The 20,196-nt window shown below is 38.4% G+C and overlaps 1 protein-coding gene across 3 annotated transcripts in view; it reads left to right on the forward strand.

Moving 5' to 3' along the window:
* LOC137274190 (protocadherin-9-like) overlaps positions 1 to 18,283 on the forward strand; it is a 36,886-nt gene extending 18,603 nt beyond the window's left edge. Inside the window, exons 1-5 of one of the 3 annotated variants that reach the window (XM_067807236.1) lie at positions 5,047 to 5,123; positions 5,409 to 8,128; positions 12,585 to 12,707; positions 13,776 to 13,911; positions 15,894 to 18,283. In XM_067807236.1, the coding sequence (XP_067663337.1) occupies positions 5,435 to 8,128; positions 12,585 to 12,707; positions 13,776 to 13,911; positions 15,894 to 16,438 (3,498 nt within the window). In that variant the 5' untranslated portion in view covers positions 5,047 to 5,123; positions 5,409 to 5,434 and the 3' untranslated portion in view covers positions 16,439 to 18,283. Of the gene's footprint in view, positions 1 to 5,046; positions 5,124 to 5,408; positions 8,129 to 12,584; positions 12,708 to 13,775; positions 13,912 to 15,893 lie in introns of those variants that run through there. The other 2 variants (XM_067807238.1, XM_067807237.1) reach the window with 2 other exon arrangements.
* The last annotated feature ends 1,913 nt before the right edge of the window (positions 18,284 to 20,196 follow it).

Consider the following 20,196-nt stretch of genomic DNA (forward strand, 5'->3'; position numbering starts at 1 on the left):
AGAATACTTCTGGATAATTATTTTGAAGAATGGTTTACAAAGCTGCTTGATGTTAGTAACAGTGTCTCCGTGTATCTCCTTGACCACGATAACCCCTACCTACTGAAACTTAACATTATACGTCCTGTTGCACTGTCTACACCATTTTCAGCCTGTATCCTGCAAATTACACATCTATTCTCATTTTGCATGGTGTGAATATTTTAGTTATATAATTTGGAATAGTGAATAGACAGCATTGGTTTGCATGAAAATATCCATATCCAGTAAATTATATATTGTTATATAATATAAAAAATGTGAACTTTTAGTTATAGAATTTTGCTTATTGAATGTTTTGTATTGTTCACTGACAATTTTATCAAAACTCTACCATAATAATATATAAATCAGGTTACCAAATTTCATGCAATAAAAATATAGGAAGAGACATTTTTTTATTCTGTTGAGGATTTTTATTGATGTAATGCAATGAAAATGGGAAGTTAAAATGTGCTGTGCACCCAGTGAACTGAGGTTACTCCCACCCATAGAACACAGGGGATGGTGACCAGTGAGCGTAGCAAACACCTTGCCTCACCATCGGTCATACAGCCTTTCAGAACCTATAGTGTAGGAATCAGTGTGTCCTGCTCAGGTGGATCAGTGCAGGGACTCAGTCCTGTATATAGTGCAACTCACTAGCAGTACTGAAGATGTGACATTAGTAAAGGGAGCTATGAAGTCAAATTTAAAATTGTAAATCAAAGTGGAAAGGTTTTTGTTCCTTTTGTAGTTCACTAAAATTTATACATTAGAGTATTTGTTTATTGAGTGAAGTGGGGGAATTGCTGAGGAGATTAAGGTGATATGTGTTGCACTTCAAGTGTTTACAGTCCCATTCTCGCACATGAACACTTTTAAGATGATAAATACATTTCATTGTTTGATTTGAATGTAATTAGACTTAACTGGGAAATTTAAATCCGTGTGCTCTGTGTTAATGTCTTCCTGATCTGCCAACACTCCCTGTCTGGTTGTCCAGATTTACCTACCAGTGTTAGTCACTCATAGTGGGGACATTGTCACACAGGCCCAACCCACCACTGCCAGAGAGTAGATCAGTGTCACTGGCTTAATTGTTATTTAAGCACATCTTGCTGTGTGAGAGTTTCAAACTGTTTGTATCACCTAGTTTGTTGCTGTTCAGCCATGCAAATTTCATTGGTAATTTTAGATATATTTTTCCTTTTGAAATTATATTCCAGTGAGAAAAAAGCACTGTTTTACTTTTGTTTGTTATAGTTTTTAGATAGGCATATATGATGAATATATTATCTTTTTAATGATTTGACAAACAGAAGATCATCTTGTGAGCACTGACCATAAAACACTTAACCTCAAGAGAGGAATGACTTAAGTAATTAACATAAGATAAACAATGGAAAGTCTCAGCACTGTGTGTATAATTACCCTGAACATGTCAATTTCATTGTATATTTCATTGAATGATTGACACTAGGTGTCAGCCACTGTGTGGTAGGTACATGGTATGACTGTCTGGCAATGTGTGAAGCCTATTGTCTCCCAATCAGCTGTAGTGTTTTCACAGCGCAGCACAGCAATACAGCGTGAGACAAATCAGCCAATGTCAGCCTTATTTGGATGGCACTGGTTTGTTGGTGCAAAAATGTAAAAACAAACAAGTCTTAGGTGTGCTTTAAAATATTTTTGAGGTAATTAACTGGTGTTGGCATGAAACTTAAAACATCTCTTGTGTATAGATATGTATGTCAATCTTTGTTACGGACAGAAAGTGTTGACATGAGTGTTTTCACTAATGACTTAATGAACTTACATGTGAGTTAATTGCTTTAGTGAAAAAATAACATTTGTATTTGTCTGATATGTTTGTGTGTCATACTAAAGATTTATTCTGAAGTTTTTCTAAGTGTAATGCACACATACTCTCTAACAAAGTATGAAATACTTTTGGTATAAAATACAAAATTTGGCATCATTTCATGAATTTGAACACAGCCTGTCAAGGTATGTAGAATCAATTTTCCGGTGTGTGCAACATGATTGACAGGTATGTACAATATGAATGTGTGTAATGTTTATTTCCCACCATTATCAGTGTCAAGGCTTCACTAATTACACTAGCATCTTCAAGACAAGAACATTGCATCATTTTAGTAGAGGGAAAGCAATTACAGCACCATAAAGCTGACACCTCAGTTATCTGTGGCTGAGAGAGGGCATGTCCGCTGGTGGCCCAGTGTGTCAGTGATATGTACAACAGTGAAGGGCACTTGAAGCACTACAGATCAGATAGGAACAGGGCTATAGACATGGCTGTAAACTGATGGCACTGATACTGACATCTATAGTGCTTTGTTGCTTCATCTGCTGGCTTGTGAGGAATTATGAATTTATGGGTCTTTTATGTTGTAATTGGCTCTTTTAGGGGTCCTACAGGTTCTGATGTAAATGTGAAGTGTTTGAGAACACTGAGGATGGTATCAGTATTGAGACATAAAACTGACAGGTCTTACAAGTCAGCATATACCGTATGAATGCTATATGTGAGTGTGAGTGTGAGTGTGAGCGCACGAGAGTGAGAGTGAGAGTGAGAGTGAGAGTGAGAGTGTGTGAGTGTTTCTTTAATGGCATTATTTGTGGTTTGCTAGCAATATTCCGTTTATATTAGTAAGACAGTGATAAAGTCAGGATCAGTCAATCAAGTGATCAACATGAGCATCACTCCACATAACTGTGATAACAGTCAGTATATTTAGTTGCCTTAGACATGCATGGGTTCCTCAGGATCTCAAACTGCAGGATTCTATTTTTGAAAAAAATCTATGAATTTCTTTTTAAAATACTCTCAATACTATCAATTGTTTTGAAAAAAATGTATATATTCCATCCGTTATTATTTTTTAGAAATGTGTATGTTCCATTTATTTGGGAAAGTGTACAACGTTGAAACACTTCCTTTTTCCAAGTCCAGTGTTACTGTTGGTAGCAGCTGAATGCTGTCAGGATTTGATAGTGAAACAAACGCTGATGGTTGATCTGTGGTGTTGTGCCTATCAGTTTATATGGGGGCGGCCTATCGGTGAAATCCACTACACAATCCCGCCAACACCCCTACGGAACGTGTCTGTTTCCCTGATATGAACAAGGTCACCGCCCCTTGTTATCCAGCTAATGACAGGTTTAATTACCAGTATCACCAATGTCTGCATAAATAAAGCCATGTGCATATCAACTGAAATGTACATGCAGAGTGTGATGACTTCAGCTGACAACTTTACAACCTGCCTCCAAACACACACAGGGATGTCAGTTTTGAAATTTGACAACAGTCCTTAAATTATTGGGTCGTTCCCTTCCAGACCAATGTCTAATAAATACTGGAGATTCTTAAATCATTGATGTGTAAATCCTGTGATGGAATTTTAACCGATAAACCACTTAAAGTCCTTGCTCCAGGATCAAGAGCATACTTAACAACCTCTGAAGTTATTGTCTCCTTGATAGTGATTGGTGAAATAAATCAGGGAAGTTCCTATTTTCTGATACAAGCTCTAGTAACACGATAATCTCTCTATCCAGGCACTGTGGTCACAGATTAGGTGTTGGCTTCAGATTAGTGTGAAACACACACCTCTTTGCTCAGACAGGTAAACTGTGACTTACTATCAAGCACCACGATTATGTGAAATAAGCATTATCTAAATGGCCTACCTTCCAGTGATTGGCATGGGGGAGTGATACAACATTATCAGGTGTGTGTAACTCGGTGTGCTTTATGAGGTAATAGACATCTCAGGTATGATATAGACATGATATGTACATAATAATGATAAGGCCTCCTTTGAGGTGACGAAGGATTTGGATGTAGAGGATGTCTCATTAGCCTCTGCGATCTATCCTGGGATTATACCTTGTGATATGTGTGTCATGTAGATAAGTGGACAGTCATAAATACCAGGTCTTTTGTTTGATTGACAGGGAACTGAGCGATATTGACAGAGATCCCACAGTGGACTGACCAGAATAAATCTACGATAACTTGAACTGAACTTCATCATCTGAGAGATCCAATTTAGAATAGTGCATCCAGTTTTAATAATATTTCTAGTTTTTTAAATACAAGTAATTAATTGTTACCAGTTGATGCAAACAGTGATAAAATGTTCTACAAAATGTTCAAATGTTGGATGCTCAGTATCGATGATTTTTGTGAAATGTGAAAAAACCCCACTGAATTAAGATAAGACAAATTCTAGTTATATTTTTTAAATGACAGGTGCTTCTGGAAATAAAACATTTGCGACAAGTTAATCGTTGATTGAAAATTAAATAAGACTTTAATTATATAAATATTTAGCACCAACGGGTTCTGCTGAGCAGTTATATCACAGGAAATGAGACTGAGACTTAAGTATGTGGAAGATTCTGACATGTATCTAAACCTATAATTTTCACTTTGCAATCTGTGTAAGTAAATCTCCTTTGTTATACAATGGGGTGCCTTGGCGTTGCAATCAGTGAATCCCTATCAATGTGACTGGTTGCTGAGACTGATCACTGCCAGCTAAACATCTTTCTCTTTACTAACATTACCTAACACAGGTACATATTGAAAGACAAGGAAATGAGAGGGAGGGGTGAGGGAGAAGAAATGATAGTCGTTTTGTCATTAAGCAGAAACTTCCACTGTGCAGTCAGTCCCGTCTCTCAGTGCAGCAGGTATATTGTTTGTATAGAAGCGCAATTTGGAATGCTTGGGGCATGGAAAGAAAGAAAAATGTCTATATCGACCCAGAGGCAGTGAGAAATTTGTAAAGATCCCAGTGGGATCCTGTCTCAGCTATTAAGGCTTATCTTCTAACGCTTTAATGCCTTCTGATTTCAACCCAGGCTGTCATTATCAAGGTAATTGACGCCCCCTGTCAATCAAACGGCTGTTACCTTCCTAGCTCCTTTTCATTGGTTGGGGGCGGAGCTTAGGCGGTAGGCAGGCTCACTGTAAAGCCTTGCGTCTCGGACAGTGCACTATTGACGTTAGGAGATTGGAGCGAGGTGGTGTGTTAGGCTAGCTTCTGGATGGGGATTGTTTACTTATCAAGGTAATATTTGATACTGGTTTGTGGTGTATTCAGGACAGTGCCTTTCAGCTCCAGTGTAGCATGTTCCCTCTATCCTGCATTCAGTCCATCTATAGTTGCCTCATGCAGGATTTTACCCTCTGGACACAATACATTAGTGTGCCTCAGGTGACACATTCAACTTACAAATGGGATTTTATGAATGGTTCAATGTACAATATGTTATATTGAATTATTTCTCCAACTGTATTGTGCATTTTTACAATTGATGTTTCTGTGGATTTATACCTTTTTCTTCATTTGCAGCTCGTGACTAAAATGAAATAAGGAACATGAAGATTGGAGGAAGATACAAGATGGAAGTGTGTCTACGTTTTGTGATTTTTGTGTGTTTCCTGACAATGTGTGGAGGTGCAGAATTTACATACTACTACGATATCTATGAAGAAGTGCCACCAGCACATTCCACATTCATAGGAAACATACCAAATGACACCAACCTCAAGTCCATGGTTAGTGAAGCAGACTTTTCAAATTTGCAGTACAGCTTTTTGACAGAGGGAGATTATGAAGCAACGAAATATTTCAACCTGGATGAAAATATTGGTAACCTGCGTACATCAGGTGATAATGTGTTGGACAGGGAAACTCTTTGTCCGTTTGCATCTACCTGTGTTTTGTCTTTGGAGATTGCTATCAAGTCCAAGTTAAATCAGTTCTTTAGGACAGTTGCCTTGGAGATAGCGGTTGCTGATGTCAATGACAATGCTCCTAAGTTTCCAACGAACAAAAAGACACTGAATATATCTGAGGAAGTAGTGACTGGTGCCTCCTTCGCCCTGGATGGGGCTGTGGACCGTGATACTGGAGCCAACAATTCTCTACAAACCTACACAATTCAGCCAGCAGATGGACCCTTTGAGCTTCAGTTTAGCAAGAACATTGATGGAACATCCTTTCTGAATCTGGTGGTTCGTGAGAAGCTGGACCATGAGGAGAGGAACTTGTACAATGTGCAGGTCATAGCTGCAGATGGCGGGGTGCCACCCAACCAGGGGGTCCTTAGTCTAGAGATCAATGTCATCGATATGAATGACAATCGACCAAAGTTTACCCAAGATTCTTATAGTGTTGTTGTGGAAGAGAATGTGGCACAGAACTTTGTGATCCTGACTGTGAATGCTACTGATGCAGATTCCGGTGCCAATGGAGAGGTGAGGTACAGTCTCAGCTCTCATCAGGCTGTGAAGAATCAGAACCTGTTTGCCATTAACCCCAAGACAGGTGAGCTAAGTGTGACAGGTGAGCTTCAGAGTGAACCGGAGGAAAAATATGACATCATTGTAGAAGCAAGTGACATGGGTGTGCAACCATTCACGACCCAGGCAGTGGTCACTGTCGAGGTCCAGGACACCATCAACAATCCACCCAGGATCAGGGTCAACCTACTCACTGGTCAGACAACCAACTACTCCCTCATATCAGAATATGCCAACCTGGGCGTCGTTGTGGCACATATCCGTGTGTATGAGTCCGACAGAGGGAGGAATGGTATTGTTAAATGTGAGCTTCTACAACATGACTATTTTGAACTGCAGGGCTTTGATGTTAATGAGTATAAGGTGATAGTGGCTAAACCGCTTGACCGGGAGGATAAAGCAGAACATACCTTGACGGTTCAGTGTGAAGATGCAGGGACACCCCCACTTAAAGTAAATGCAAGCTTCATTGTGAAAGTCACAGACGAGAATGACAATGCCCCACAGTTTACCCCTGCTGTCTATTCAGTTACCATCGAGGAAAACAACAAGATTGGAGACAGTGTTCTCACAGTGCTGGCCCAGGACTTGGATGAAGGCAGTAACAGTGATATCAGGTACTCCCTCTCACCAATGTACAACAGGGATGAGGTTATCATCTCTCCCAAATCTGGACTCATATTGGCCAATACCAGGTTTGACTATGAAACAAAACCAGTGATGAATTTCTCTGTGATTGCTGTTGATGGTGGAAATCCACCCAAAACTTCAACTGCCAAAGTGACTGTGCGTGTGATTGATGTTAATGATCAGAAACCTACATTCTCCCACTCAGTTTTCCATTTCAATATCTCAGAGAATGCTAAACTAGGACAAAATGTTGGACAAATTGTTGCATTTGATTTCGAAACTGGACGCAATGGAGAGGTGTATATTTCGCTTTCACCAGATATTGACAGTATTTCCCCTTTCGCTCTTTTTCAAAACGGGACAGTTATTTTGAATGGAAGTATAGATCATGAAGTGGTGAGTCAGTATGAATTCAGAGTTTTAGCTAAGGATAGAGGCAGCCCACCTCTAAGTGCAACTACTTACGTCAGAATTTCAATCCTGGATGAAAACGACAACATGCCTGTCATCACTTACCCCAATATCACCCATCACTCAACTCAGATATCCACTGACTATGAAATAAACAGTATAATCACATCAGTTCATGCCAGGGATGCAGATATCGGTATCAATGCCCAGCTGAAATATGTCATCACATCAAGAAATGACAGTGGCCGGTTTCAAATTGATGGCAAAACTGGAGACATTTCCATAGCGAAGCACTTGTCAAAAAGTGACGTTAACATGTACAAGTTTATGATAATGGTCCAAGACTCCGGCATTCCTCCCCATGCATCCCACACCATTCTGTTCGTCAACGTCCTTTCTGGCAATGGTTCCACCATGATCGGTCCTCACGGAGGTAATGACCAAAACGTCCTCATCACTGTGACGATCATCTGTGTCACTGCCATCGTCTCCGCAATAATTGTGCTAGTTATTATTGTAATGAAGAGGAAAGACAAGCAGAGGACAAAGGCCCCGCAAGGATCGATGTATCTCCAGAGTCCAAGTTCCCTCACTCAGTATGTGGACAAGGTGAAGGTAGATAACGTCAGGCCCAACAAGGGAGTGGAAAATCACACAGATGAAGAATTTGGATTTTCAGCCCATAAGGAAAAAGATGAGAATAAGAAAAATGACTCCAACTCGCAGGTGAGAGCATTTAAATTTTGAAAATTAAGTTTAATGTTTAAGTGTACTGAGTATAATCAAACATGGTCTAAAATATGCATTTAACACCCCTCCTGAGTGTTGAAGCCTCACATCCTTCTCCTAATGTAGCAGCGCTAGTATTTATTTATCATTTTGTTTTCAAAGTTGGGTCCCATCTTCAAATGTAGTAACATTTAATGAAGAAACATCACTTTCCTTCAGTAGTTACACAACGGGAGGTCTGAGATTACACTTCGGAGTGGTGTTAGTGATGCAATAGTGGTGGAAATCTACAACTGTGTTGTTTTAATGAGGTCCAAGCAAACCTAGCCAACTGCATGTATTGGTTGTTACTTCCATCTATACACTCTTGACACCTCGAAGAGAGACACACAAATAGTTTACAGCAGCAAACAAATGTCTGTCGTCAGGACAACAAAACCAGAGTGAAACATTTCTCCACCTAAACAACATGGGTATATGGGCCTGTCCTAACATATCGCTCATACACACATCACATCAAGCTGTCTAGTTCTCACATACAGTGACAGGGAAATGAAATGATGTTTGGTAGGCAACTGCTTCCGTGGTCAGTATGTACAACTTTGATCAATTTATGACTCCAGTTTCAAAGAAACCTGAACATTGTCACAGACAGTGTAGATCATAATCATACACATATGCATGAAAAGAATTTCAAGTAATTTTACCAAACAAATGCTATGATCTGATTTATGGAAAAATGTAAATCAAGGGCTGATATAATATAAGTACAGTTTTATTACATTTTGTTTATGAAGTAAAAAGAATTTTGAACTCCTTTTGAACTACTCCATTTACGCTTGTGGAACTTTGGACATCAGAGCTTAGCTGCTGTATTGGCCTAATGATCAACTGCAAGTCAGTACAGATCAAATATTTACTAAGAAAGTGGAATTATTGCAATTAACCTCTCCACTAAGCTGATTACTGAGCCTTTAATAGTATCCGATTTATGAAAAGTCCACTCTTGAAGTGAATAGTCATTAATCATAATCAGACTTAATTGTAGGGACGGCTACTCAAGGGTTACTTTTGGAACACATTGGTACCAAAGAAAAAGCACAGGGAAATCTGAATTGTATTAGGAAGTAGAAGGGTTGATTTGGAGAATTTGGTTTTAATTTTGACCAGTTGTTAAGATTAAAGATCAAAGGATTAGGAAGCAAAGTAAATGATGCTTAATTAATTATCGTGAAACTAATACCTACTTTAGATCTCAAATATGAAACTTAAAAGAGTCTGTGTTTTGAAAATAATTATTGTTACTTGTGATTATTTAGGGAGATAGATATGTCAAAATACTACATCAGATCTAAAGATACATTTTCTGTTTAGTATTTATGTAATTAGTCACAATTTGGAATTCAGGTTTATTAGAAATCATGAAATGTATTTGTTTGAGTTTAATTTGCATTACTATTAATAGTTTTAAAAAGAAAATATTTAAAGAGGGGGGGAATATTAGTCATTTGTAAGGTAATATATTTTTACACAAATGTCATAATCTTTGCATGTTGACACAGTCAGACAAGCCATCCATGTACAAGCAGGTCTTTGACATTGATTGGAAACATACATACTTATCCCAGCTGCACTCAGTAGAATCAGCTGGATTAGAAACTAACACCTAACACACTAATGGTCAGCCAAGTGTCAAGAAACAGGCAGTGAAATGAGTGTCTGACATGCACAAGCGCAGAGTCACTTGGAATTCGACCATAGTGTACAGAGCTTATGACACGGACACCTATTGTGTATAACAAAACATGGGCCTGTAATCTGCATTGTTACCTGTTTATTGTTTACCTGTGCGCTGATCTGTGCCCCTCCCAATCATACCTGCCGCTCCATGCCCCCTAATCCCCCACACCAAAATGCTAATCACCAGTGTGACACAATTACTGTTGTGCACATGAAATTAGCAACTCCAACAAGACAAGTTTATTACCCTGAACTAAATTATGAACGGTGGTTTACACCTGTCCTGTTGTTGATTTCTCCGGGACATGTAAATAAAGATGATATGTTGACATGGATCACAGGAGTTGACAGAAATATTATCCTGTCATATTTTCCACCGCCATCTGTTTGTACAGTGAGTGTGAGTTACATTCAAGAAATTGAATAAATTAAGAAACAGGTCCTGTCATCATTGAAGGGTTTTCAAGTATGATATGTGTCAATATTAGGACTTTGTGAGCAACTTTGACTCTATGAACAGTAACGTTGACATGCACATTTCACAAAACTGACTTGTGACGTGGATGTGCTTTGTGAGGTTATTTCTGTGCTTGGCTTTATCATTTAGGTACACACTGTCTGTAAGAACTCAGGAGAGTTATTTCAATGTCTAGTGCAGGTATATTTGTAAAGATCCCTCGGTGAATGTCACGTGCTGGTTCGACATTTATTGTTTAGACAGTGTATTTACCTTATAGAAAATAGCAGTTAGTTCCTAACAGACTGAATAATGAAACAATAGCATACCAAACACTGAAAAACTCATCATATTAGCTTATTTCCCAGCTGTCAAAAAGGTGAATTTGTCTTTTCAAATACTGGCAAAAAGTTATGTTTTATGAACGCTAATATTTTTTACAGCTTTTAAAATTGAAAGAGTGTATACATGTAGTTTTATTTCCTCTGACAGCTTATTTCAGTGTCAAGTGTGTTTGTCATTATTTGACTGACTTCCCAATGAAGAAATGTAGAAGTGGCAAATGTACTGACACTTGTGCTAGTCAAGAGAGTCAGGGTGGTCATAGAGGAGAATTGTTGGGGTTGGGTGGCCAGGGACGTTTGTGGTGGAGGGTGGAATTATCACCAGGAGGGGTTCAATTACACCCCACCCTGCTGGCTCTGATATTTCGGCAGATAAAACAGGTACAAATTGAGTTCAAGCGTGGTTCTTATCATTTAGTGTAATAATTGTCCTGTTGGACTACAATGAGTGGTTCCAAGAGAAGGCTTGTATGACCAGGGGAAAGACATGTCATGTAAGGCTTATATCTAGCAGGAAGGAGGTGCCAACTTGTCAACACCGCTGAAATGAACATGAACAAAAGTAAATGTACACCAGTATTCACGGGATGAAATTGGATATTGGTTTCGACTTATCATCATCAAATACGCTTTCATAAGTAAAATCTTCTTAAACCTTTCTTCAGATTTCCTTGTATGTTTATTCTATTTTTAACAGATGTACCAATTCAGGAACTTATACAGGCACACATGCTTATGAATTTTAACCTACACCTTGCAAAATCAAGTAATACAATGCTGCCAAGATTTATCAGATTGCTTGTCTTGTGTTTGCAGTAGAATCACAAATTTGCAAAGCAAAGCAATACTTCAGCCAGTGAAACCGAACCCAATCCAAGCTCAGCAGTTCCTCTGTATTGACTTTCTATCACCTGAATTTACACCTGTTTGATTCGTTATCAAGGTTGTCTTGAACCAGCTCTCACCAGCTCCTAGAGCATTTATGACATGAAACTATCAAATGATGGCAACAGTATTGTATTCTTAGCTGGACAATATCTCTCTCTGGAGATGTGTCTCACGCATGGGCTTCATATTTTGCAAACACAAACAATGCATGGTCCAATTTGTTCCTCAAATATGAGAAACAGTCATGATACATTGTCCATTATGGCTATGCAGAACAGCCAGTTGCCAACTTGGGATTGACAGCAACTGTAAGACTGGATTTGTCAAGAACTAATCTGAAACCATCAGTGTAAGACACATTTTGTAGCTATGTAATTGTAAATCTTTTCCTTGGCACTGGTCGTCATCCTTAAAGAACTGTAAAGGATTATACTGGCTAGATAAAGCCATTTGAAGGAAGGCTTATCAGTGACAGACTGTCGCTAGAGATTTCCTTTTCTCAAAACAATTTCACCTCACCTGACAATTCAGTGAGAATAATCTGGCAGCTATAAATTCTAACTTGTTGGCAACTCTTTCTTCAGTGTGAGATTTGTAGCTGACCATTAAATAAATGTAATTACACCCAGTTGTTTCTCGTGGGGCTCTACAGATGATCATGGCAAAACTGATAACATGGTGCACAGATAATGTTAAAAAAAGTGAAAAGAAATTTTGATAAGTATATTAAGAAGTCAGTACGGACAAAAAACAATTTTTTGACCTTTTAAAATTTAACATGAGATAATATTTCAATTTGATAAGAGTATGAAGTGATCAGTTTTTACTGACAAAAACAATTTGGACGAATCTAAAATTTAGCACCAGTATATTTTTTAACTTAAGATTTACTTCCTAAATAATTTAATGATGTATGATGAGAGGCGATGAGTTGTAGTGTTTGTTTTTATTAAACATGCTTTCAGTCTGTTTTACTGCAGAAATTGACTCTATATGATATCTGAAATCTGTGCTTCTTTTCTAGCAGTACAGTTTGTCGAAAGAGGTGCGAGATGACAGTGACGGCCGACTGGACCAGCTGACGGTGCTGCAACTACACCATGCACTTCTACAGACATACCAGGGCCATCAGCTTTCTAACACCCAGGTACATACACCACAGTAGGCCTTGCCATTTATTGAGACGCCATGTATTGATACGCCATCCCAATATTGCTGTCAGCATGCCAGTTGTTTATTACACTAGGGCAGTCAGATAACAAGGTATAAATATTGCATTTGTAATGAAAACAAGCAGTAAACTAGATGGCAGGAATGTTTCCTAGACCATTAATGTCTTGCACATTTCTCCAGTCCAATAATACAGCTATTTGTATTCTTTCTATTCTATAAATTACTCTGCTATTAATAAAAGATTCTGAATTGTAACTCATCTTCAGTTGGGTTAACAAAAGTAGTGTCTATCTGATCTGCCACAAATATATTTCCTGGTGATTGATTTGTATTTCCTGTGTCTCACAGTCTGAGCTGGTGGCAACAGGAGGCTTAAGTTAATCACTGAATGTATGATTCAGGTTTTTCATTGTGATTGCTATCAATATTACTGTCTTGATGGTATTCTCCCCAGGGAGCTGAGCTGTTATGATTTATGTCCAATATCCAGTGTTATGATGGTAGTCATGTGTGATCTCACGCAGTGAAAGTGATCACGCTAGCATTCCTCCCACAGCTGACTTGGTACTGCAATAAGGACAATTATTGTACTTCAGAGTGCAAAACATCTGTTAAAATGAACGCTACTGATCTAGATTTATGCCAAACAGTTTGAGATGATAATGTCCCAACAGAATTGATATTCCAATCTATAAAAGATTTATTTTAGTGTGTAATGAGTAGTTGAGTATCTCGAGAAAACACGGAGTCCAGCTGATATTTTTGATGGCATAATAAACCCACATGTGTTTTTTTCCACTTTTATTCCTCTGCTATGATGTTAGGTATAAAATTGCCACCCAGGGATTTTAATCAACTTTTCCCATCTTGGTTGTGGTTCCCCCTGGAACCAAGGCAACCCTATCTGTGAGCACAGCATGGATATCACTAAACACTGTATGTGATGCCTAATTTAGGGCTATCACGAAGTGGAAGATAGCTACCTAGTTGTGCACAATGTCATTTTATAAACAAGTAATGTAAAACGTTTTCAATATTACAGAAAATTGCAGCATGGCAGCGAGGTCAAGATGATGTTCACAGTGATGCCTCTGGTGAGACAACAACCAGCGACAGCGGCCGTGGCGGCAGTGAAGAGGACATCTGTAGTCACAGCGGTGCATCAGCATCTCAGATAGGTAAGTGTCACTCAGAAAGAATTAAACAAACTTGTGTTGTATCAAATTTTTCTTACTGAAACATGCTGTCACATCCTCCAGTCCCTCTGACCAATATTTTCATGTATTATAACAATTACATCAAATTTATATCATCATATGTTATTATTTTTCATTCAAAGTTCAGTTTGGATTGTAGTAATAAATACACCTCTAACGAAACATGCAACTTGCCACAAAACCAAAACATTTGGGCTAAACAATTATCTCTTAAACCAATGAAGCTAGGGGCCAGTTTCACAAAACTCTCGCAAGCCTAAGATCTCGTAACTTTTCTCGTAGCTCTTGTACCTGGCATACTGTAACATAGGAGGTGCAAATGCTACGAGAAAAGTTACGAGATCTTAGGCTTATGAGAGTTTTGTGACACGGGCCCCTGGCAGATAAATCTCATGGAATATTTCCTTCTTGGGAGTATTAGTCAAGGATAATGATATAGTGCTAAGATATTCATGATAAAGTCATGATATTTATAGTGGCAGGGTAATAGTCAATAAAGCATATCAAAGACTAAAATGGAATTCCTCGGTGAATAATGAATAAGGAGGAATGTCATTGGGAACTGTTATTGCTCATGGAATTCTACAAAATGTCATAGTTATAGGGAAACACAATGTTTACAATCAAATAAAATTATGATAATGTTCAGAGATATGAACAATACACATATCTCTTCCTGATGTTTTTTTATTTGAAATGTTTTCTGAAGATAGCAGGCCATATGTATATCATTCATCAGATATATCAGACAGCTCTGATACAACATAATCCTGATATCTCGGAGAGATAATCTCGATGGCTAATGCCTGTAGAAAATCTAAATACTGTAAATGTATGAAGATGTTTATTGAACAGTATACCTGGAATCTCACTACAGGTGAATGTACATTTCACATTGACAGCATGCACTGACAGGTGTCATGACAAGCAACACAAAGATAATGTGTGTGTGTGTTTTGTTAAACCCAACCACGACACCTTGTTGTTTTAAATTCGAAAATTGCAAGAAAATGTTGAAAACCTTGAAACTCCCTAAAACACTGTAAATAAACATTTTTCGGGAAACAATGATGAGACATTATAGAATGGCAAAGAAAACAAGTCTGTATTGTCGTCTTCTGGATTGTTTTGTGAGCATTGTTTTTGGTCCTAAAATCACAAGTTCAAGATTGACAGTCACATGACCAGTGAAATATATGTCGGGTGCTAAGAAACAGAGGGGAATGTCTTATGCAGCACTGTTTAGCAAGATGGCCATTGGTGGTGTACTAATAATAGGCCTACTCCAACACTCCACAAATACTGCACTGTCCTGGCAGGGGATTTGTGTTTGGCTACACTTCTCTTGGGGAACAAAACATGTCCCCTGTCCTCCAGTTGTCCCCCGGGCCGCTTGGTGAGAGGGAGCTGGGAAATACAAACACAACAGATCAAATGTCTTATTGATTAAGAAGGGAAAGTTAAAAAACAAGTTGAAGGAGTTAGTGAAAGAGGTACCACTTGGAGATGACAGTGGGATAGGTATTTGTTTGTTGTTCTGAATTGGTTTTATATCAATGGTTATTTTATTGAATATGTAATGTCTTAAATGTAAATATGAACAGATAGATCTTGCTGTAGATTATGATAAGTGATGACAGAGAATAGGAGTGAGTATGGTTTTACGTCGCTCTTAGCAATATTTTAGAAATATCAGGGTGGGGAACACTAGAAATGGGCTTCACACATTGTACCCGTGTGGGGAATCAAACCCGGGTCTTCGGCATAATGAGTGAACGCTTTAACCACTTGGCTACCCCATCACCCTATGGGATGGGAGGAGAGTTAATGATACGGTTATTGATCATAATAATAGCATTATGGATGATGGTGAATATTATGAATTATTCTGATTAGTAGTATAGATTGCATATTAATATATGTTTATATGTGTTGTTCTCCAGAAGACCTTCATGAGATGTCCCGGGATACCCTGTTGAACAACACCAGCTTCCAGTCTAGTCAGACCATACCAAGCTCTCTCAAGTCAGGACTTAAAGATAACGTTCGAGCTAGTGTCAGGAAACATGTGACCTTCAGAGACTTGTCTGACAAAGGCCGCACTGATATTTACCCAGATCCCACTCAACATCAACAAGTGCCACCTTCAAAACATCACCCACAAGTGAAAAACATGGACAAAACATACCCTCAGAACCCACCTCCAAAGCCTCCCCATCGGGGCCCTCAAACTTGTGGTTTCACTGTGAGAAATCCCACTTTCACCAATGACAATTTTTACCATGGTGGGTGCAAAAAATCTGTGTCTGATTTCCATTTACCGGTGCAAGATCATATCACACATGTGAGAGACTGGAGGAACGACAGTATTGCAACAACAGACGATGGTGACGACAGGTCGACAACGACCTCAGGGAGTTATACTATTGACAATGATGAATCGTGTGTGAATCTAGACTTCAATGACTTCAAGGATATTGTAGTATGACATTATCGTCTTATGTCATCATCCATATCAGTTGCAAGTGTGCTAAACTCAGCAGCAGCATCCATGACGTTCCTTGTTCCATGACTCTTCCGCCATGAACATCCCAAAGACAATGGTTTCATCTGCTTTAGGGCTTGACATAAACGCATTCGCGTTTGTGTTTTTCAAAAAGTGGCTTTAAACATGGCTTCCAGACATATAAAACCTGATATTTAATGTTTTGAGTATACAATATCTATATACACTCTACTATCTTTTTACAGATTATAATGAAATCAGGATCATTAGGATATAAAGAACTTCCATGTGATGTTACAGAATGAAAAGAATGATTGATATTGTTTAAAGTACACATACTTCCATATATGGTGAATTTGAAGAATCACTATTCATGTAATGTCAGTTCTCTGATGTTTCACTCACACCTTGGGCAATTTAGAGACAATATTATGAGCATCTTCTGAAAAATATTTCACCCTTCAACAAACGTGACAAATTGTGGACACACGAGCTAGAGTAGAAAATAATTGATGAGATTCCTCTGGCTTCATTTGCCAGCTGAGTGTCGTGCTTATTATTAGAGCTGACATAGTATGAAAAATTGATGAACTAAAACCTTGCAAATATGATGATTAATTTAAAAGCATGAGAAAATATTTTTTCTCATCGTTAATATGATTGGAATTTCATGCGTCAACAGAAATTATAGAATTACTGATCTTGGAGGATGTTTTTGCTGAGCACAAATCACAGAAAGTGTTAGGACTTGAACGTTCAGTGTGTTCATTGATATGAACTGAGTTGGTAGTCATTAGAATTAAATTATTCTATAGTACTGTGGTAATTTCAATATATGGCCGATCAGCATTATTTGATTAAGTATCTGTTAATTAGTACAATGGGTATTTCGAAAGCAATATCTTGCCAGAGATATCGTAAAATTGTCAGTTTCACAAATGCAGCTACTCTGTTTCTGCACAGGACATGTCAGTGTTTGATGTTTGGGTGATAAAAGCTGGTAATTGATGCAAACTATTTCTTTATGAGGACCAGGACTGAGGATTATGTCCTAAGCAATAAGCACCCAGTGTGTGTGGTAGCACCAGGGCTGGCGCTAGTGCAACACAATTGGCAACTGCTATTGATTCTTGTCAATGTGAAATTAACATTTCTCATCTCCGCCAGCTTTCATTAGCTGCCAATCAGTGGACAATGTGATAATAACACTTTTGATTGCAAATATGACACTGACATTTCCTGAACATTGAATGAGTTTTACAGCTCTGTGACTCAAACAATACAAAACATCTGAACTATAACAGAATATCATTGTTACTGATACTGTTGTTTAAACTGTAAGGTAAGGATTAAACTAGGCAGTAAAATTTTAACAAAATTTTAGAAAATTAATGCCAACGTTTTCAGTAAGTTAATGACTATCAGTCAGTTCCAACTGTTTTTCTTCTGAGTTGGTTGTCGCTTAGATAATGTGATGCTTTATTGAACAGCAAGACCTGACAGATTGTGGGCGATTTACATTGCTGAAGTGATGAAAACAGTTTGTTTTCAATCAGGTGGATACATATCAAATCAAATTTGTAGATATCTGTCAATCAAAATGATGCAGTCTTGTTGCCATGATTATTTATATTACTGAATTTCCACCAAATACGATGTTGAATGAGTGAATGAGAGAGTGAATGTTTTTGTTATATTTGTTACCTGAATGATATCTGTGTGTACGTGTGACTTGTATATAGCAACGAACCACAACGTGTTCTGTTACTGGCATGACAAACCATGTACATTTCTCTCACCTACAAATAAATGTGGGAAAATATAAAACAATCCAACTTTGTTCTGATTTGCACCGAGATGCAGCAATGAGACTAGCGTGGCTTGAACTAACGATCAAGCAGCTGTCTCGTGTATAGCGTATACGTGCTCTAATGATATAGCCGTCTGTCGTACATGCGGCAGGCTCGTCCAAGGCAGTGTTGAAGGCTACGCCAGTGATGTATAGTAATTACCGGTATATCCTTGAAAGAGGCAAGTCGAGTGAGTGAGTGAGTGAGTCAGTGAGTGAGTGAGTGAGTGAGTGAGTGTAGCCATACACCGCACTCTGCAATAATCCAGCTATATGGCGGTGGTCTGTAAATAATCGCTTCTGGGCCAGACAATATAGTGATCAATAACATGAGCATCGATCTGCGAAATGCGATGACATATTTCATCAAAGTCAATGAGCCTGACCACCCGATTCCTTTGACGATAAGCTTGGGTTGCGGAAGGTCAATTCTTCCTGGGCAGAGGCAAGTCTAGATATAAGGCCACTGCAAGGACGCCTGTTAAAAGGATATTTATGTTCTTTATTAGAAATTATCGTATAAATTATTAATTATTACCTTAGGGACTTGTGCAAGTCTATGTATACGGCTATACGCGAAGGAGTGGTGATGTAAGCTGATACCTGTCAAATTTACATTACTGCAGATTTGCGACCTACCACCGAATGCAAAAGTTGTCTTTAAACAAAACGCAATTTTGAGTGCAGTTCAATTTCTTCGTGGAGAAGAAAGGGATGTGTTACCTCCGTGCCTGGAAGGTATTAATAGACGTTACAGTATGATGGGATCTTTAGCTTAAAGAGGAAACCACAATAACATATATCATATATCCCTGAATCTGCACATCAACCTGCTAACACATTCACAAACTGAAACAACATTCAAAAACTGAAACAGTACTAACTCCGCCAGTCTCATATATGTGGACTTTCCCTGAGGAAACAATACCTCTGAGATTGATGTGTTGCATTCGAAAGCAGCACAAAGACTTCGTACAAACCAATTTCTCGTCACCACGCGCTGCATTAGGAAGCACCATCTGGATTTCCATCAACAGTTTGTAGTTGCATGTTTTCATTCATATCGAGTTTCCCCTCTTTAAAACGTCATTATCTTTACCGGTATTGATAAACAACACACACATGTAGACTGGCGTCTGTCCTGTGGTAATTAAGCTGTATTCAGCATTTATGTCCACCTGTTGTCAACGGTATTCGGTATAAATGTCCGCCAGTGATAAACGGTATGCGGTATAAATGTATGCCAGTGATGAACGGTCGTCGGTGTTTATGTCCGCCAGTGATCCACGGTATTTGGTATATATCTCCGTTAGTGCTCAACGATATTCGATATAAATGCCCGCCAGTGATCAACGGTATCCAGTATAAACGTTCGTTAGTGGTCAACGGTATTCGGTAGATGTGTACGTTAGTGGTCAACGGTATTCGGTATCGAGCGGTATCCAGTATTATACTTCCCGTCAAAAGTTTAGACTCACTATGTAAAGATAGTCCGTTACTTCAGGCAACTGTTCTTAACTACACTTTGCAAAATATTCGATGCTGTTCAAAGGTATTCTTTGCTCATGAACTGATTTCTTTTAAAACCGATTCTTTCGTAACGTTGAAAAGATAATTGTCATGCGTTCAGTAAATGATAAAAATCAGTGAAATCTGGCAAATTCTTAAAATTTTAATCCAAAAAGCATCTGTTCACATGCACGATATTTGCGCATGCTTTTCAGCAAATTGATACATGATCCTCTCGTGCAATCATCTGCTGTTTGGTTTACTGTTGGTTCCCCAAAGTTAGTGGAGAAATCAATCTTCGATGTAACCATATATTTACATTATAAGATATAATGGGTGTTTTAAGCGTATCCTCACTTTTGTTTGGAAGTATATGTCGAGG

The sequence above is a fragment of the Haliotis asinina genome, chromosome 2 (assembly GCF_037392515.1).
Source record: "Haliotis asinina isolate JCU_RB_2024 chromosome 2, JCU_Hal_asi_v2, whole genome shotgun sequence".
Classification (NCBI taxonomy): domain Eukaryota; kingdom Metazoa; phylum Mollusca; class Gastropoda; order Lepetellida; family Haliotidae; genus Haliotis; species Haliotis asinina.